Below are 20,607 nucleotides of genomic sequence, written 5' to 3'. Positions count from 1 at the left end.
GGGGGGGACACCTAGGTCAATGGCACCCCCACCTGCCCAGAACTGTGTGGAGGAAGCTCCTACTTAAAGTCTCTGTTGTCCAGAACGCTCCCAGCTGGGAAACTTGGGGACTGTGGGTGTTGGGGAGTCTTGGCCCTGTTGTATGTTTCTTCTTCGGGGACACAGGAGAAAGCCAGAGGGGCCGTCTGAGGCGCATGGGAGGGTTGTAGAGCATTGCCTAGTGTCTCCCTCAAAACTTGGGTCCCCCTGGGTGACCTCATAACCCTGTCTGGAAGAAGCGCCTTTGCAGACATCATCAGTCAAGGAGGTGGAAGTACGGGTCCTGCGCCCAATGACCGGTGTCCTTCTAGGAAGAAGAGGGTGCACGTGGAGGAACCAAGAAGGAAGCTAAGAGAGGAGGAGGCAGAGGTGGAGGGAAGTCTGGACACACCAAGATGTGCCAAGGATTGCTGGACACCACTGGAAGCCGACAGCGTGGAAGCGGCTGTCGAGAGAAGAATGGGAATTCCCGAACTCTTCCTTGCGCTCATTAGGGTCCTGTCCACAGACCAGGCCGCAGTCGCTCGGATGGCGCAGGGAGAGACCGCGTGGTTTGACATCAAGAAGGGTGCACATCAAGAGCTGTGGCCTCTCATTCCACCGGGATGCTGAGCAAATGGCGGGAGAGGCTGGATTCCATGACGAGAGTGCCATCAGGGTCAGAGGAGGCTTACGGGCCACCTGTCATAGGCAGGTGACGCAGCCTTGGTTTCTGAGCGTGAGGGGGACTTGAAGCGTTGGATGATGAAGACCAAGGGTGGTAAGACCCAGCTCCTCACAGCTGAACCGACAGGTACCACACGAGACGGAGGAACGACAGAAGAGGTTGTCAGGGTTCCATCCTGCTCGGATCCACAATCCAGGGGAGGAGAAGTTAAGAGATCAAACGATGCACTGCACGAGGTCAATCCGCTGCACGGGACCACTTTTAAAGCCTTGAAAAGCGAGGGTGTTCCTTTGAGGACTAGGGTGCCCCTGACCCAAGTCGTGACATTTTCAATCACCTCATAGGCATGGGAAAGACGCATTTGAACTAGGATGTTGGCAAAGAACACTGCCAAGGGCTGCGGCCTGCCCAAAGACCTGTCTTGGAAGAAGTGCGGCCAGAATGCTCCTTAGAGGCAAGGATGGCGAGACTTCGTCTCACGCACTTTCGGGCCTGTTGTCGGGAGAGACCCGTGCGAGGAGAAGGACATCATGCTCGGTAGAGGGGCAGTAAAGCAAGATGGACGAGCCCGGCAGCTGCAACATGGAGCTCAGGCCTAAGGACAGCTGTGAAGATGGCGCAGGCTTGGGCACTATTTCCTTCTGCAACATCACGGCGCTGTGAGCTGGAATCAGATGGAAGGCACCCGACAACGGCGGAAGCCAGAAGGGGCAAAGGAGGCTCCTCCCCTGTCGCGTCCAGAGACAGCATGACTTTTAGCTCCTGCTGCTCGGGGCCGGCTGGCCAGTTGCGGTCATTTGTGTTGAAAATACCTACATCGACTGCCTTCTGGTCCCTTCTGCCTCACGCGAGAGCCTCGAGGTCAACGTGGACCAGCCGCATGTGGTTTCCAAGGATGCCGCTCTTCATGGGAACAGACAACTTATTCTTTCTCCTGCAGAGGGGCCGGTGAGCTCACGCTGTTGACCTTGCAGTGAGCAGCACGGTGCTTCGCCCACCTTGTCACCAGGACTTAGGGTGAATAGGAGACTTCGAAACGGTCATCTTGATCCGTAGGTTTCCAGTTTTTCTACGTTGTGTTTCGTTCTATACAGGAACCAAGTATGAGCTAGACCAAGGTGCCGCCAGCTGCAAGGCCCTGCCAGAAAATGGCTCGGCAACCTGGTCTGTGTGACCCTCTGAGCAAAGAGCGGGCATTGGACCCCCACCTTCTCCTGCAGCCCTCACACGGCTGCCGGTGGGCCGAGGGCCCAGTTGTGAGCAACCAAGTCAAAGTCAACGGGAACCCTGGTGGCACTGTGGAGTAAGCGCTGGGCCTCGAACCACAACCTTGGCGGTTCAAACCCACCACCGGCTGCTCCGTGGGAGGACAATGAGGCTGTCTGCTCCCCTCAAGAGTTACAATCTCTTGGGACACCTCGGTCCTCTGGGGTCGACTGGAGGGCGGGCAGCGGGTTTGGTTTTCTGCTCACACCTGTGGGAGGAGGACGAGGCTGTGTGCTCCTGTGAGCATGAGTCGGTAGTCATGGAAACTCTACGGAGTTCTGCTCCGTCTCGTGAGCTCACAGTGAGTCGGAACCAACTTGCCGGCACTGGGTGGCGCCCCAGGTCCGTGGCTTCTCCAAGCCACTTGCTTCTGTCTGGACTGAGTACCCCATCAAGCTGCTCACTGCAAGGTCAGCGGTTCCCACCCACCAGGAGAAAGAGGCGGCAGTCGGCTACCACGAAGATGCACAGCCTTCTCGGAAGCCCATGCGGCAGGGGGTGGTGGGTTAGCCCTTGGCTAGGCTGTTCTGAGGCCTGGTATCCGGGAGGCATTTGGGGAAATCCCGACGTACTCCTCAAACAGGGGCATTCGGTACCCTTGTGTCACCCCGGGGGGCTGTGAGCTCTGGGAGGGCAGGGGCCCGTCTGGCTCTCCATACCAACCCCTTCCTGACAATTCACAACCCCCAGCTCCAGACCTTCCGCTGAGCTTCCCCCTCGAATTCCCATCTGCCTTCCGGGCCGCTCCACTCGGCTGAGGAACCGCTGTTGCCGTTAGGGGACACCGAGTCGGTTCCACCTTAGCCACCCCGGCGCAAAGCAGAACCAAGCCTGCCCGCTCCTGTGCCATCCTCACAACCGTGCCCAGCCGCGCCGGCGTGGATCATCTCACGGAGGGCCTTCCTCTCCGGCTGCCCAAGTGATGTCCTTCTCCAGGGACGACGGGTCTCTCCTGACAACACGTCCAGATACAGGAGACGATGTCTCGCCAGCCTTGCCGCGAAGGAGCGCTTCTCCCAGGGCCGGTGGGCGCGTCCTGGTTCAGCCTTCTTCCCGGCACCGCCGCGATGCTGATGCTCCGTTTCTTCTTCTTCCTCTGTCTTCCTTAAGGGTGACAGCTGCCCTTACGCGGGTGCTGACGCTTAGTCACCCTGGGCACAACAGAACGACCCCCCCCAAGCCCATGGGAAACTAACACCGAGGGAACTGGGGTGAGGACCATAGTCCCTAACTTGTGACAGAGGGAGTCTGGAAAGCTGGTATTCCACAGCAGGAAAGCCCCCACTTTGATATCAAAGTTGGAGGTAAAGTCCAAGTCCACGACCCTGCTGTAAATAGCATTCCCACAGACTCTCCCTAACAGCTCTGCTGCCTTAAAGGGAGCACAGGGTTGATTTATCTCCCTATAGGAGCAGACACGACCCTTCTGTTCTCTCTTCTCAACCCCCTGGCACGTTGCCCCCAGGCAGGTGTTACCTTTCCTCACCTGTGAGCTCAAGGACCTTACTGTGGATACCACCCCCCTGGTGATGCATTAACTACTGAAGATGCAGGACGTAGGCTACCAGTGAATGTCCTAAGACAGTGAAGGCTCTCACTCCTCCCAGTTCCACGTGGACCATCAAGAGGGGCTGAGGTGAGCATGCTACCATACACTGTGTCTGACTCCTCTGCTGTCCTCTCTCTCCTTATCTTTCTTATCCTCTGTGATTTCACTATCATCTCTGTAAGTCACCGGCGTACATTTGCGCCTTCTGGCCCTTCAGTGGTTGGGGGCTGGCTTCCCCTGACAGTGACATAACACATCCCGAGTGAAACCCCTGCTTCCTGACCCCAGTCTTGTAGAACTCCCCACCTTCCCCACCTCATCGCCGTCCCGCTACTGAAGCCAAGTCCTAGCAGCTGTCCAGTCCATTCAAAAGAGCATCGCCAAGCGGGCCAGGCCACTCTCCTCTCCCACCTGGGCGCCCACAGGGACCTCCTCCTTCATCCAGTACCACCCACTCTCCCCAGGGGGACGTCTCATCAAGGGTCCATCAGGTCCTGCCACAACCTTATTCAAAAGCGTCTCACAGGTTCTCTGAAGCCCTGACGATTCACCTCTGCCCCACCGACTGTTCCGGCCACGTCAAATGGGCCCCCCCACCCTCCCAGGCTCTCCCCCAGTTTTCAAGGCGCATTCACATCCTCTGTGCCAATGAGTCTCCGTATGCCATCAGTCACCCCTCTCTGGGACCCGATGCAAGGACCCTCCGCACCGCCAACCCTCCCCTCTGTGATGCTCACACGACACCGCGGGAGTAGAGTCCGCTACAGAGGCAGGGTACACGCCACCTTCCTCATGCCGAGGGACCCTTTCACACAGTGCCTCCTGTGGCGGTGACCCCCAAACCCTAAAATTATTTTCGTGGCGACTTCATCACTGTCATTTTGCTACTGTGATGACTCGGGTGACCCCTGTGAAAGGGTCGTTCGACCCCCAAAGGGGTCGCGACCCACAGGTTGAGAACCGCTGCCCCACAGGGTCCGCTGTGAGTCAGAATTAACTCAGGGGGGTGGGGGTTTGACTTTGGATTTGTTTGTTCTCACTGCCTGGGACCCCCTTTCCCAACCTGTCCACCCAGCAGACGCCCACTTGCTCCTTCTCGGTGCTGATACTGCCTCCGTGTGAACACTCTCCTCCACCTTCAGACAACCACCCCCTCGCCCTATCACACACACACACACCCTGTCAGATTCCTGGGAAATCTTTATCCCCTGGGTCCCCCCAGACTATAAAAGAGGGCCGCGTGGCGGGCCTGTTGTACAGGCTGGGACACGGGGGCAAAGAGCCTGCCAAGCTGTCTAAGTGACATCGTCTTGGGGACGGAGCTGGACACTGCTTTTTGACAGGTGGGCACTAGAAGATGTGGACGAAGTTCCCCCATGTTGCCATCCTGTGACCCCTGAGCTCGTGGCGTTCTGAAGTCCAGGGAGCTCATGGACACTTCGGACCGGCTTCCCTGCGCTCTGAGTGTGCTTGCTTTCCCAGGAGATTTCTTATACTCATCGGCTCACGGACGCTCCTGTGTCCCGGGGGGGAGGCAGGGAGGGTTCTGATCCACACCTAAGACCCCTCCTCCAACTTCCTGTGGGAGCCCCGGTGGCTGGAAGGCTTTGCAGCCGGACACCAGCCTGCAACCCCGAGGAAGGCGCCGGGAGCAGGGAAGGCTGGGGCCACGGGCACGGGGAGGAGAGGGGGGTCCCCATGGCCGCCTGGGCTCAGGCTGGGAAGACGGGAGTCGGGAAGGCATGCTCAGTCCCACTGAGGGCAGAAAGAGCCCAGAGCCGGGGAAGCCAAGATGGAGAGAGGGAGAAGAAAGGGCCAAGCAGTGAGAAGCTTCCAGGGGCCTGGAAAATCCTGGTGAGTCGGGCAGCAGTAGAGGGGAGACAGCCTGCGGCTGGGGTCCCGTAGGAACCTGGGGGTGGGTGTCTGGGGTTCGCAGAAGGGGAGGGGATTTCTGGGTCCCCTCTAGGTTACTAGGTACCCCCATCCCCTTCTTTTTTCTTTTTTTCTTCATCAAACCTCTCCTGAGTATGTTCAGACGCAGCCTGGCGTGGGGTGGAGCATAGGCATGAAGCCCATAGAGGAGGGAGAAGAGGAAGGTGGTGTCCCAGGAAGGGAAGTGGGGCTTAAAGGGTGAGGAGAAGCTCCCTGGGAGGAGAGAGGACACTGAGCTATACCACAGCCCAGGTCAAGCCGGAGCCCCAGCTAAAGGCCCGGGGCCATTGGGACTGGAGGCGGGAGGGCGATGCAAGGGGGCTGGAAACCAGGAAGGTTGCCAAGTGCTTACGGATCAGCCTCCATGAGGACTGGTTCTCAAACAGGGAGCGCTGGTCACTAACAGAACAGCCTGCCTATGGGGCAGAGGCCCCTGTCAAGAGACAAGGCCTATCAGAGCTCCTCAATAGCACGCTGTTTGTTCCTGCAGGGGCCTAGAGACGGGGAGTGTCTTCAGGTACATGAGGGTGGGCAGCTTGGGTCAGGGTGAGCCTCAACCACTTCTGGGGCCCTTCGCTGTGTCCGGCCATGAGCCACCCGATCGAGGTTTGGGGAGACCCTGCAGACGGCCTGAGTGGGAGACGTGGGCAGGTGTGGCTGAAAGGACCCGCACAGCCTGCTCAGCACCTACTGTCTCCACTGACCGTCCCCACCGCCCTGCTGGCCGCTTCTCCAGAATGGCCAGTGCACCTGGGAGCCCCAGAACTGGGCGTGAAGACCTCCTGGAGGCGGGACCCTTGAGAGGTGGGGTCTACAGAGGGAGGAGGAGGTGCACATTAGCCCAGAGGCCAAGTCAGAAAAGAGCCATCGAGTCAGCGCCAACTCTCCGTGACCCCATAGGAAAGGGTAAAACTGCAGGGTTTCCGAGACGGCAGCTTTTTACGGGAATCGAAAAAGCCTCATCCTTCTCCCTCGGAGCTGTGCACCTTGCAGAGCTCAGTCCAACACGTAACCACCATGCCACCAGGGCCTTCTGGGACGGGAGTCTTTGTGGCCAAGACGGGGCATTTCCTAACCCTTTAGATCACGAGACCTTTTCTCAAAGGGTGCCTCGCCCCGTGGGAGCTGAGGGCATGGCTTCTGACGTTCGGCCTTCCTTTGGCATCCCGTGGACACTGGCCCTGGCGTGACTCCTGGCCTCCCTGCCTGCGAGGGGATGGTAAGGAGACTGAGCTCCCGGTGGGGTCAGACCCACTAAATGAGGTGACCCTTCCGGGGCCTGATTCCTCCTGAGCCTCACTCTCCCACTCGTACAAGGGGCAGCAAGGTCGCCCGGGCATCCCGCCTGGTGGGCACCCTACAGACAGAGCACGTGTGGTCGTGGCTGCCCTTACCTGTGCTGTGAGCTGGATGGGCTGGGAGAGGGTGAGCTGAGGGGTCCCGGGGGGCTGGCTGGCAGGCTGTGGAGGGGGCAGGTCGCCACCCCCGGAGGAGGCTGGGGGCTGCGAGGTCGAGGAGGAAGCAGAGGAGGAGGAGGAGGTGGAGGAGGAGGCAGCGGCGGCAGCAGCGGCGGCGGCTAGGAGCTGGGCCTGGGCTTGCTGCAGGAGGAGCTGCTGCTGTGCCGGCATCAGCGCCGTGAGCTGTGGGCCACCGGGCCGGAGAGGCAGAGAAGGGTTAGTGCCTGAGCCAAGCAAGTGGGGGGCCAGGGTCACAGGAGGGCAGAGGGGAGGAAAGGCAAGCAGGAGACAGAGGGCATGGAGACGCGGCCAGGGCCAGGTGGTGGTGCCCTGGCCCCCTGGTACTCACCCCAGCTAGCTGGCTGCCCGTCAACATGAGCTGGGCCTGGGGCAGATGAGGTTGAGCCGGCTGGGGGGGCGGAGGGGCTGCTGGGACGCAGTCACTGCTGGGGTCTTCAGCCTTGATCTGGTGGGGAGAGAGGCAGGGTCCGGGACCCCAGAGGGTTAATTGGAGGTCAGAGACAATGCCCCCCTGTGAACCAACGAGAGGGGACAGAGAGTAAGGGAGCCTGGGGGTAGGGTCGGGGCACAGAGGCTAGGCGGCTGCTTCTGACCCTGCCCTGCCACCTCCTCTGGCCTCCGTTTCCCCATCCACACCCAGGCTGCCTCCAGGAGCCTCTTAGAAAGCATGGTTCCCCTCCTGGAGACAATTTCCTCCTCTGTAACAGAACAGTGGTGCCGCAGGAGGGGTGGGGGCCCAGGGTCCCCTCACCCCTCAACCACTTCAGGCAGACTCCTCCTCTCTTGTCTGCCCCTCCACCCCCGGAGCCCAAGGGCCCAGGAGTATGAGACATGGGAAGATGTGACTGCCCCCAAACTGGGGCCGCAAACCCACCCAGGTGGGTGAGCACACACGGGTGACTTGGGTGGATGGTGGGGGGCCCAGGCGTCGACAAGGAAGCTGACGCAGCTCCCAGCAACCCCTCCTTTCAAACTGGGCAGGACGAACCAAGCATGTGGCCCCAGCCTTTGGCCTCCAGGCCAGAGCTGGGCTGAGCCCCTTCCGTCTCTCGGAGAAGGTGTGGGTGCCTCTGGCGTCAAGCACTCAGCACCCCTGCATTGAGGACCCCAAGAGGGTCAAGCCAAGTGCACTCCCCTTTCAGGTTTGTTTAAAAAAAAAAAAAATCCTATTCCCTAACAGGGTGCAGAGTGACAGGCCCAGAGCAGATGGAAAACAGCACAGGTGCATCCCCCAGGAGTCATACGCTCCAGGGACACAGGGGTGCAGCGTGAAATAACTCCCAACCCTAAGAAGGCTGGGCAGTGGCCATCCCTGCATGGCAGGGGCTCAGCCTGTATCCCTCCTGGCAGGGGCTGAGTCTGTATCTCTCCTAGCAGAAGCTAAGCCTGTATCCCCTGGCAGGGGCTGAGCCTATATCCCTTCTGGCAGGGCCATGCCTCTATCCCTCCTGGCAGAGACTGAGCCTCTATCCCTCCTGGCAGGGGCTGAGCCTGAATCCCTCCTGGCAGGGCCATGCCTCTATCCCTCCTGGCAGGGGCTGAGCCTGTATCTCTCCTAGCAGAAGCTAAGCCTGTATCCCCTGGCAGGGGCTGAGCCTGTATCCCTCCTGGCAGGAGCTGAGCCTGTATCCCCTGGCAGGGGCTGAGCCTGTATCCCTCCTGGCAGGAGCTGAGCCTGTATCTCTCCTGGCAGGGGCTGAGCCTACATCCCTCCTGGCAGGGCCATGCCCTCTTTAAGTCAAGTTCTCTCTGGTGGCTGGGTGTGTTCTGGTGTACGTGGTACACTGAGGATCTGCGTGTGTGTGTGTGTGTGTGTGTGTGTGTGTGCGCGCGCTGAGGGAGAGGGCAGCAGCATGTGTGTTTTAACATGTGTCATATTTTCATTAAAATGTTTTTTAACGACCCTTCAAACACCACAGTACTCCTTCCTTCCGCCTGGCGGCGGGGTCCGACGAAAGGCCCTGCTCTGCACGTCCTTCATGCCTCTCTGGCACTAGCTAACCTCCCTTCTAACCAAGGATGACCGGGCTGCAGGCTACACCCTTCAGCCGGCAGGCGACCCGGGGTAAGCGGCTGTAACCACTGTGTCAACTCTAAGGGTAGTGATGCTGGGTTTCCATTCACAACATTTCCACCTGGAAACTATGTACGTCGTTGGAAAAAAAGAAAGAGAACAAAAACATGCGCCCATGCATCGAGCTCCAGCTCTACGGGGTCCACATCTGCAACGGCAGCTGGAGAGAGCCCATGGGGGGCTGGAGGGGGGTGCTGAGAGCTTATGGGAGCGGGGAGGGGACCTCAGAGAAGGAGGGTGGAGCTGCCACCCCGAGAAGGTGAGCACTGAGCACGTCACTGAGCGATACACATACAAACCCAACAAGGACACAACGGAATCTCTCTTCTTTTTAACGTGAGCTCGCTCAAAAGAGGAGGAGGGAAACAGGTCTGACAGGTTGTTTAAAATGATGAATACTTATCAAGGGCTCGTCAGGGAGGGGCAAAATGAGGAGCCGGTACCAAGGGCTCCAGTAGAAAGAAAATGTTCTGAAAATGATGATGAGGGCAACATGGGTACAAATGGGCTTGACACAAGGGTGGATGGATGGATGGTGATAAGAGCTGTATGAGCCCCCAATAAGATGATTCTTAAAAATAGCAGTAAATAAAATGATGACTACATATAAAATGACAACACCCCCACCCCTACCTCATTCACAATCAACGTTCGTTTACAGAGAAAGGAAGAGAGCCCATCGGGAGGCTGATCATTGTCCACGCGGTGGACAGATGGGGGACCTGGGAGCTCATTTTAACACTGGCACTGGACTTTGGGGTCCGGTTCAAATTTTCCAAACGAAACGGCTTTGGGGCGCTGCTGTTGTCTTCAGTCGACCAGTCAGAAAGCGTGCGGGGTGACTATATGCTCGAGGTGGGAGGGGGGGCGCACCTGTCTGAAATCTCAAGGGGAAATCACCTGAATTGCAGCCAGCCTCTATCACTCGGGAAACACCCACCGGACATGACTGGCAGTGATGGAGAGAGGGTCTCGGGCCAGGAGATCAGGGCCATCCCTTCTCTGCCTCAGGCGGCCTCTGGGAACCAGGCCCAAGCTGAGACAGGGAGGGAGGAGCCCCCATTCTCTGGTCTCCCAGGGGGAAGGTGGGAGACGGCAAAGATCATGGGGTTCGGGTGAGGAGGGCGCTGTCGCCGGGTGGGCAGGGTGAGGAATGGACATTTTCCTCCAGGGAGCCAGGTCCGGGACTGGAACCAGGGAATGGCGGGGTCCAGAGCCCAAGCCCTTCGTCCCGGGCTCCCTCTCCAGTGCTCAGCGCAGACCACAGACGGGAGGAAGCCTATTTACAAAGCACTTTCCAGTGTCCAAGTCTCTGGTGCAATGGGCCTGAGAGGCCCTCCAGCCTGCCACCCCCCACCCACACGCACCCCAAGTCAAAGAAGAGGAATTGAGGCACCCTGAGAGGGGACATGCTGCCCACAGTCCCAGAGGGCGTCTGAGGCAGGGCCTGGCCGGGCCCCAACCCCTGCCTGCCCCTCTGCTGCCTTTGACCTTCATGCCTTTTCATGCCTTCTCTGCCCACACTCCTGGGTCCACTCCCCGCCCCTCCCCCTCAGCCAGGGCCTGCCAGCACCTGGAGGACATGGAGGGCCAACAGCCTGGCCTGGGTTTGCTAGTCACACTGTCTGGCCCAGCCCCATTCTTCCTTGTGCACCCCCACACTACAGACCCCACACTGCGTCTCAGGGGGGCCCCCTCCTCCCCCTCCCTCACCTCTGAGTGTGTTGGGGGTGGTACAGGCCCCCGTCCTGTCAGGGAAGTCGGGATGGGGGTGGGGCCCTCAACTTCCTGTTGTTCATCGCCCTGGGGCCCTGGGGGGGATTTCCCTGGTCACCCCCACCCCTCAGGGAAGGGGAAGGAGCCCTGTGAGTCACCAGCCTGGGGCCGGAGCCTGAGGGTGGGAGGAACCTTACCACCTAGGTGCCAGACCTCCTGCCCTCTCAGGCCCTCACTCATGGGGGGCAGCCACCCACTGGATACCCTCTCAGACCACCCCCAAGCAAGGACTCCCCCTCTCCCCCCCCCATCCCCAACACTTTGAGACGCTTACCTTAGTGCTGGGGCCAGTCGGGGACACAGAGAATAGGGAGGTCTTATTCTGGGGGTTCTGAGAAGAGAAAGTTGGGGTGGGGAGAAAGGAACGGTGAGATGAAGCAGCTCTGAACCCACCCTGCTCCTCCCACTGCCCCCCCACCAGACCCCCTCCTCCCCTCTCCTGCCCCCGCCCACACCCCCCTTCCGAACCTGGTGGTTAGTGTCTGGTCCATTTCTTTCGGTGTCTGGAACGAGAGGGAGAGGGCAGGGTTGGCACCGGGGTCCCCCTCCCCTGGAGCCCTTGACCACACACCTGTCCATCAACCACACCTGTCCCCTCCCCGCTGACCTGTGTGCTCTGACGGGGAGTCCACACCTTGCTTCTCGGCCTCCAGGGGCTTAGACATCCTTATTTCTAGGGAAAGAGGAGAGGCGGGATGGGGGTGGGTGAGGGAGGGGAAGCCAGGGGTCTCTCAGATAACCTCTCCACCTTCCCCAAGGCTCCTCCCTCCCCTGCATCAAGCCCTCACCCTTGTCTCCCCTTGTCAAGTAGGACCCAGCGGGACCCTGCAGTGCCAGGGAGCTGCATCTCTGCCACCCTTCTCAAAGGTGATGTGCTGGGGGGTGTGGGGAGTAGGGGTGGTCATGAGTGTGTGACCTTGTCCCTCTTCCAGGGCCTGAAGCCCGGCCCTGCTGCCCCCACCCCCTCCGCCAGGTTTCGGGTGAGGCAGGTTTTCCACTCACGGCGGGGCCTGGGGGTGACAGGTCTGCAGCTCCCCAATACACAGGCAGTTATCACATCTCTGAGTGAAAGAGACCCAGCCGCCCTCTGACCCCACTGCCCCTGCCCACCTCTCTCCCAGCCATGCCCCGAACAAGGGGCTCCCACCCAGTCGGCCTTCCTTCTAGAATCGGCAGCCCCACCCTGACGTCCTGAGAGCCCCAAACTCACCCACTGTCTGTGATACTGTCCCTTCGCCTAACCCCACACCTCACCCCAAACTGCAGCCTTGAGCCTCACTGTGCCCCAAGTCCAATCTAAACATCCCACTCCTTCTAGAAAGCCCACCCCCTTCTATGGCTCCTGGAGCCAGGACACAGACAAGGGGACACAAACCAGCAAGAACAAGCCCCGGTCCTCCCTCCCCAGGGCCACGCTCCGTGGGAAACAGGATGAATCAGCCTCCTCTTTTAAAAGAGAGAGACAGCTGAGACCCCAAGAGCCCCGCAAGACAGCACGCTGCCCACCGGGAGCCCCAGCTCCTGTCATCTCACCCCCACACCCCCACCCCAACCAGCTCCTCTTGACCCCAGCTCCAGCCCAGCCCCTCCTGGCCCGGCATCTCGACAGAAGTTCAGGCTTCAGCCCAGCCCATGATCAAGTTGCTTAGAGAACACCAGTTGCTATCCAGTCTAATCCAGCTCGCAGCACCCCCACATTGCAGACAAACTGGGCGCCATGCCTGGGGGTGGTCAAGGGCGCCCGGCCACTCAGGCTTTCTGCAGAAACACCTCCGGGTGCTTCGAACCACCAACCTTCTGGTTCCCAGTCAAGTACCAGCAAGGACTCCTCTGACTCATAACTCCACCCTCTACATCAGTGGCTCTTGACCTGTATGTCATGACCCCTTTGGTGGTCAAACTACCCTCTCACAGGGGTCGCCTAAGAACATCAGAAAACACCTATTTCTGGTGGTCTTAGGAACCGAGACACCGTTCCTCTATCCGTCTCCAGGCGGGTCCTCCCACAGGCAGATGCACCACCTGTGAGTACCCGGTGTGAAGACTGTTACCCATGCTGTACCATGCTTCAAGACAAAGTGTCATTGATTTGTCATTAGAAAGGACTATTTCACAGTAGATAATGACCTATTGTTTGCGTGATTCATCGCGATGCTTTTGTGATGTTCAACTTGGAACCGTGAAAATACATCCTGCCTATCAGATCTTTACATGACGATTCATCACAGTAGCAACATGACCGTGATGAAGTGAAAATGAAAATCATTTTAGGGTTGGGGGGACCACCACATGAGTAGCTGTCTGAAAGGGTCACGGCATTAGGAAGGTGGAGAACCACTGCTCTACATAGAGGGTTTCTGAGGCTGTAAACCAGGGCTGGGGAGGAGGGGGCAGTGGGGAGCCCTTTTTCTGCCAACGGCCTCTTGGATATGTATCACATCATTCCTGTGGGCCATCCTGGTCAAACATTTAATAAATTCACCCCTCGTGGGACGGCCTTCGGAGACCTGGGGGGGGGGGTAGCGGCAGCATGCGGGGCTGTGAACCACAAGGCCTGCAGTTCAAAACCATCAGCCGCTCTGCAGGAGAAAGACGAGGCTTTCTACTCCCGTCAACAGTGACAATCTTGGAGACCTGCAGGGACATTCTACCCTGACTCATGGGGTGACCGTGAGCTGAGGCTGCCTGGATGGCGGAGAGCTGAACGTGATGGCCGGGACTGCTGCGCTTCAGTGAGACACGTGATGTGAGCTGCCACGGGTGACCGGGTGGGCCTGACTCAGCCCGCAGGCTGGGCGTTTTCCGCTCCTGATGTGAATCTTTACCCGTGGTTTTGAACAGCTGACCTTGTGACCTGCATCCCTTGTGTTCATCACTATGTCCCTGGGGTTCTTTCAATACCCTTACTCACCTTGAATCCCAACCTAAGCCTTTCACCTGACCTTGACCCCAAACTCAGCCTCCACTCTCAATCATGACCCTGCCTCTGACCTTAGCCCCCCTCCCTCATCTCCCTCTGAAACCTCTTCCAAAACCTACAAAAGAAGGTGTCTAACTAGCTTGCTCTGAGCCCAAGCTTGACATTCCAGATGACCAGCTAAAGTGGGGGAAGCCACGTAACCCCCCCAACAAAAAAGGGGGAGGGAGGAGGTCTAGGAATTGTATAATGAGGGTTGATGGACAGGAAGCCTCCCTAATCGACAATCCAGGTCTTCTGCCTCAGGTGGGAGGGCGTCCGGGCGCCAGCCAGCGTCCTTCAACGGAACTGCCGGTCCACGACGCAGCCCGTCCACTCCCGAGCACCTAATCCAGAGAAATGAGCAACGCCCAGCCCAGGACAAGGGCACCGAGGTTCAGAACCGGAAACAACCAAGTGTCTATCAAGAGGTGGGCGGATCCCCCTGCAAGCCAGGAAACTCTCCATCCACAAGGATGATCCAGCTCACGCTTCACAGAGGACTGAATCCCAGGGACCCGCTGCTGAGGGAACGGGGCGGACGAGCAAGGAGCGCGGGAAGTATAATCCCAGTGACCTGGGCCCCCAACCCCAGGAGACAACAATGGTCCAGTGAGGGGGTCCCTTCTGGCGATGCCCTGGGGAAGGGGTTGGGGAAGTCCTCAGAACAGCAAGGAGCAGCCCTGGTGGCCTAGTGGGCTACAGGTAGAGCTGCTAACCCCGAGGTCAGTGGTTCCACCCCACCAGTTGCCCCGAGACAAGAAAGAGGAAGCTGCCTGCTCCCCTGAACACGGACAGCCTCGGAAACTCTCTCTGTAGGATCACTGTGTGTTGGAATCAGCCGGGTGGGGGTTATACACATGTGAACACTGGCCGGGAAGTCTGTACATGAAAATCTGTACATTGCATTTTCTTGGAAAAGAAAAAAAAATCTTTAAGCTTAAAAAAAAACCACAGGCCAGACCATGAAGGGCAGCACAAAGTGCCTGTCACGGGTTGGTTGGTAAAGGGTGGGGGTGGGAGCAGGGGCTGGGACACCTTGTGGGGGTGGGTGGGAGCAGTGCTGATAGGTGATCAGCCTTTTGAGAGATGAGCCCTGGCAATGAGCCCCCACTTCCGGTTTGGGGGAGCAGAGGCAGGAATGCTGCCGAATGCCCCGAGGCAGCCTGGCCCAGGCTAACCTTAGAGGCGCCCTGGGGGCTCCGAGCTTGAGCCTCAGCTGCTGACTGCAAGGTTGGCGGTTCACACCCACCAACCGCTCTGAGAGAGAAAAGTGAGGCTTTCTGCGCCCGCAAAGATGGAAGGGGAAACCATCTGAGTCAGAATCAAGTGAACGGAAACAAGCTTTTTGGTTTTTGTCCTAAATCCCACCACCCTGGAAACGCACCACACCCACCGGGGGCAGGCCTCTTTGACACCCCCTCCAGGGCACTAGCCATGTGCCCCTACAACCAGCTCCCTGGCTCGGGCAGCGGTTCTCAACCTGTGGGTCGTGACCCCTTTGGGAGTCAAATGACCCTGTCACAGGGGTCGCCCAATTGATAACAGTAGCAAAATGACAGGAAGTAGCAATGAAAATAATTTTATGGTTGGGGGGGTCGCCAGAACGTGAGGAACTGGATGAAAGGGCCGCAGCATCAGGAAGGTGGAGAACCACTGTTGTAAAGTAGTGGCACGGCCCCCTTGGGGGTGGGGGCTGCCGAGATCCTGAGGGGCTGCAGAAGCAGATACCTACACCTTATCCCGGATCAGGGGCTGGAGCACAAACGTCTTAAAGTACCAGGAGGGCGCCGCTCATTTGTTCTGACGAGACAGAAGGTAGGCCTCGTTCCCTCTGTGGCTGCCCATGGCCTCCCCTGGCGTTCAGAGGGGTGGCCCCTGCCTCCCTCCACTGCCCCCTGGCCCCCCTCCCCCCACGCATCCTGCTCTTGGCCTGCTCGCCTGGCTTAGCGCCTGAGACCTCCCCGCCCACAGAAAGGCCTCCGGCCCTCGGCCTGCCTCCCACTGCCCCAGGGCTGCCTCCTCACTGGGTCTGCCCCCAGAATGAGTGAGAAGTGAGGAAATGCCCCCTGCTGCCGTCTGTCTGTCTCTGTGGCCTGTCCCGCAGCAACTGAGCAAGCGTTTCCGAGGTTTGGGCAGAGGCCGGTCCCTCTGCTTGGAGTGACGGTCCACCCTGCGACCTCCCATTCAGCCTTCAGGACCCAGGCAGCACCCTGGCGGCTAAGAAGCCACCACAAGCAGATCTGGCTTCTCTCAGGACCCCTGGGGCGACAGCGGATGTCGGGCCCTCAGGCCCGGCTCCACCTCCCCCAGGCCTCTGCTCCTCTTTGAGGCTCGGTTCACACGTCCCCTCCTCTGGGAAGCCCTCCCTGACTCCCCAGGTGACAGCTCCTTAGCCTGCCTTCCCCCCTTCCCGCCACTCACAGTGACCCCAGGCTGGGGGGGGGGGGGCATCCCCAGATGCCCTGACTTGAGTCATTCCTGTTCAGGCTGTGTTTACAAAGACCGTCCCCCCCAGTCCTGCTGTTACCCAACACCTCAACCATTAGCCCCCAGCCCTCCCACCCCACCCCCAACTGGAGGGGAGAGTATGGAGCCCTGGGGTGCTGTGTGGTTAAGTGCCCCCGGCTGCTTGCTAACTGCCCGGTCAGCGCTTCAAGCTCACCAGCCCCTCCGAGGGAGGAAGAAGAGGCCTTGGACAGCCTCTAGAGCAGTGGTTCTCAACCTTCCTCATGCCGGAGCCTATGATACAGTTCCTCGTGTTGTGGTGACCCCCAACCATCAGAAAGATGTGTTTTCTTATGGTCTTAGGCGACCCCTATGAAAGGGGTCGCTCGACCCCCAAAGGGGTCACGACCCACAGGTTGAGAACCGCTGTTCTATAGGACGCTGTGAATAAACATCAACTTGGTGGTGGGGAGGGGCGGGGGTCACAAACACAAGAAGCCCCGGGCGCCATGGGCTGAGCGTTAGGCTGCTAAGCCGAAGGGCAGCGGTTCTAACCCACCAGCCCCCTGGGAGGCAGAAAGAGGAGGCCGTGGGCTCCCGTGAAGGTGAAGGTTCACAACATCAGCTCCCCTCTGTCCTGCAGGGTCAGAACGCGTTGGAACCCACTCGAAGGCAGAGGTTGAGGCTGGGTTATGGGCGGGGTGGGAGCTGGAGAGGCAAACGTGGTTAGAGGGGAAACCCCTCATTCCTCCTGTCCCAGGGTGCACAGCCCTACCCCGCTCCCCTATGATAGGGTATGGATCCCACCCACCACAGCTTCATGGGACCCCCGTGGTGGCCAGGGACAGACACACCATATGATCCCAGGGACGGGAGTCATGGGGTGGTAGGGTGGTGGTCCGCAGGGGGTCTGCGAAGCCCACGCCCCTGGCAGGCCTACCTCAGTCTCAGCTTTTTGGGAAACACTGCTGCCTAGTCCCCCACCAAGGAGCCCCGAAGGCCCAGTGGGCTAACCAAAGGGGCGGCAGTTCAAACCCACCAGCCGCTCCGGAGGAGAAAGACGAGGCTGTCTGCTCCCATAGAGATTACAGCCTCGGGCGCCCTGCATCGGGCTGTGCTGAGTCAGAATCAACGTGACGCCTGGGAGTTGCTTGGTTGGTCCCAGTAGTGCAGTGCCTAGGTGTGAGTCTGCTCACCAGAAGGTCAGCAGTTTGAGCCCACTGACTGCTCCGAGGGAGAAAGATGAGGCTCTCTGCCCCGGGAAAGTTCACAGCCTCAAAGGCTCTGGGGAGCGGTTCTACTCTGTCCTACGCGGGACACACACACACACACCCCCACCCGTGTGAGCGAGCTCCACGGGGACATCAGACCGAGTGGCTTCCTGGCCCTGAAGGGGACCAGCCATCCTGGCTTTTTAAAGCTCCCCGGTCATTCTCCCAGCACCCCAGCCTTCTGACGCTTGGCACGGAGTTCGGTGTCAATCAACTGTGGCTGGTGGGCCACCCCGCATCCCCACCCCAGGTAGGTAGGCGACATTGAAGTGGAACTGATGGGAAAGCAGAGACCCCCTGCCATCCTCACGTCAGGCCCACCAGGGCTGCCCAGTCTTGGACGCCTGCCTGCTGACCCTCCAGCCTGGGGCCTGGGACCCAGTCAGCGTCCTCCCTCTCCTCCCTCCCTCCTCCCCCCAGGACTTTCACTTCTCCTCCGCATTTCCCTCGGCCAGTTTTAGCAGACTTGGGCCAGCTTCTCGTTAGTGCTTACCGAAAACGGGGCTAAATATAGAGGGCCCGAGGGCTGCCCCACACCCCTCTTGGCCCCACTTGGCCTGTCCCCAGGGTCCCTGGCCCCCGCAGCCACGGTCCGGGAGCCCCTGTGGGCAGGGTCTGTGCTGCCGGGAACCTCTGTGACCCAGCTGGCCCAGCCCCCGGCCTCCCCAGAGCAGCACCTCACACCCCCAGCCTCCCTAACACCTGCCCAGCCATGCAGCTGGCCCTGGGCAGGGCTGAGGGAGCAAACGCCTCTGAGATGTCAGGGGAGGGCTGGAGAGCTGGGCAGCAGCACAGCAAGAGGGGGGTTCACAGCTGGTCAGCAGCAGGCGAGAGCCATGCAGGGCCCGGGACCGGAGGGCGGCTGCGCAAACACACACACACACACACACACACACACACACACACACACACACGCAGGAGGTGCGCACAGGGCACAGACACTGAAGAGCACAGATCTGCAGATCAAGACACATGGGTAGACATGATGACATGGCAGTTGTGCAAAACACACTCACATACACACACGCTCTCTCTGAGCCACACAGTCAGCCAGATACACACACACACACACACACACACTCAAGGTCAGACACACAGATATACACACACACACACATACACTCAGAGTCACACACAATTAGCCAGACACACTCACATCCAGTCAGACACACATACTCAGGGTCACACATGCACACACACTCACACACACACATATTCACACACTCAGGGTCCAACACACACAGCCAGGTACACAGACACACAATCAGCCAGACACACTCAAATCCAGTCAGACAACACACTCAGAGCACATACATACCCACAGACACACATACTTACACACTTAGGGTCAGACATACACAGTCACAGACAATCCGCCAGACAGACTCATCAGTCAGACACACACTCACACACACAACCAGATACACACATATACACATTCTCAGAGTCACACCAGGCCCAGTGACATTCAGTCATGGACATACACACTCAGTGTCAACACACACACATGCACAGAGTCACAGCCAGCCAGACACACAGACTCACTAAGTCACACAGACACATGCACACTCATTCAGAATTATACACATATAGTCAGACACACAGTTATGCAGTCAGCTGCCAGACACACACACACATACACATAGTCACACACTCACATCCATAGTCACACACAGCTAGACACACAGTGACATAGACACATATACACTCAGAATCACATACGTCAGACACATCCACAGTTATGCACAGCCAGTGATACATACACTCACACACAACTAGACACACAGTCACATAGACAGACAGTCAGAATCACACACGCAGCCAGCCAGATATATACACACATTCACTCTGAGTCATACACAGTCAGCCAAACACACACGCGCACACACACACACACACACTCAGCTGCACACAGTCACACAGTCACATCCACCCACCCAGCCTACTACTTACAGACAGACACACATACATTTACACACCCAGACTCATGCACACACACTCCCACTCAGACACCCAATTAGGCACATCATATCTCTCTCTCTCTTTCTCTCTCTCACACACACACACACACACACACAAACACACACACACACTCAGTCACACAACCAGTCTTAATCCTAAAGGTGTCCAGGGTGAGCCCATAACCAGGCATGACCTTCCACGCTATCAATTCACATTGGCCCTGATGACCCAGGCCAGGGCTGCTCTGTAAGAAAGGGCCTGACCCAGAGTCTGGCCCCCACTCAGGCGCTGGCAAGAAGCACGTCAGGCGGGGCGCAGAGACCAAGCTGTATTGTCTGGACACACACAGTCTTCTTAAGAGACCAACACCCCATACCTTTCAGCCTTCAGATTGCCTCTGAAACAGCCACCCCTCTAACAAACCCTCCACATGCTCACACTGGCACCTATCTGGGCTCCCCCTGCCCCCCCACGTCCAGCCCTGACCCTCAGGGCCTTTACTGTCAGTGACCAGTCTGTCTCCAGGCACTGGGCTAAAGATTCCAGGAAGGCAGGGCAAGAACTGCCTGTTTTCTGCGGGGTCCCCAGGACCCAGCCCAGAACTGCTCAGTTACGTGTGCTGGGGCAAGGTCACTACCATGCACCGAGGGTGACCAACACAGGCCACTGCTGAGCCAGCACTCCTGCCAGCAGGTACGCAGGAACAAGACCAAGTCTGCTCAATACAGCACCCAGAGCCACCTGCTGGGAAGTCTCTCCACTCCAGGCACTTCGGCGAGCAGTCCACCTAAGGGATCTCATGCTGCCCTGCCCGGCGGTCCTCAGGACACTCTGGGATGCTATGTTCACGGACTGCACAAGTAGACACTGCAGTGCCCCGGCACAGGCCTCCAGCCGAAGTTTTGTGGGCAGGCCCTTCATGAGTTCATAAAGTGTAGTAAAACTGTGTGCGATCGCAACACACGAGAAGCCAGGGGCTGGAGGGTGAGGGTGGGGGCGTCAGGGAAGAGAGTACCAAGAGCTCACAGCTGCCCCAATCGCACTCAGCCCCATTCAGTGTTGCACCCAGCAGCCCCCACCCTCACTCACACAGACAGCCAAGGATGGTTGAACTGGGAGATTCAGAACAAACTGGAAGACACACACACACACACACACACACACACACACACACACACACACACACGCT

At 58.7% G+C, this 20,607-nt stretch overlaps 1 protein-coding gene across 1 annotated transcript in view; it reads right to left on the bottom strand.

Moving 5' to 3' along the window:
- POU2F2 (POU class 2 homeobox 2) overlaps window positions 1-20,607 on the bottom strand; it is a 72,159-nt gene that overhangs the window by 15,363 nt on the left and 36,189 nt on the right. The window contains exons 2-6 of the mRNA XM_045292694.1: window positions 11,389-11,454; window positions 11,250-11,284; window positions 11,056-11,112; window positions 7,260-7,442; window positions 6,848-7,093 (exon numbers count right to left, since the gene is read on the bottom strand). Coding sequence (XP_045148629.1) covers window positions 6,848-7,093; window positions 7,260-7,442; window positions 11,056-11,112; window positions 11,250-11,284; window positions 11,389-11,446 — 579 coding nt within the window. The 5' untranslated portion in view covers window positions 11,447-11,454. The remainder of the gene's footprint in view (window positions 1-6,847; window positions 7,094-7,259; window positions 7,443-11,055; window positions 11,113-11,249; window positions 11,285-11,388; window positions 11,455-20,607) is intronic.

This window comes from Echinops telfairi, unplaced genomic scaffold, assembly GCF_000313985.2.
Source record: "Echinops telfairi isolate 266 unplaced genomic scaffold, ASM31398v2 ScPeMD7_655;HRSCAF=1070, whole genome shotgun sequence".
NCBI lineage: Eukaryota > Metazoa > Chordata > Mammalia > Afrosoricida > Tenrecidae > Echinops > Echinops telfairi.
This window is presented reverse-complemented; position numbering and strand designations above follow the sequence as displayed.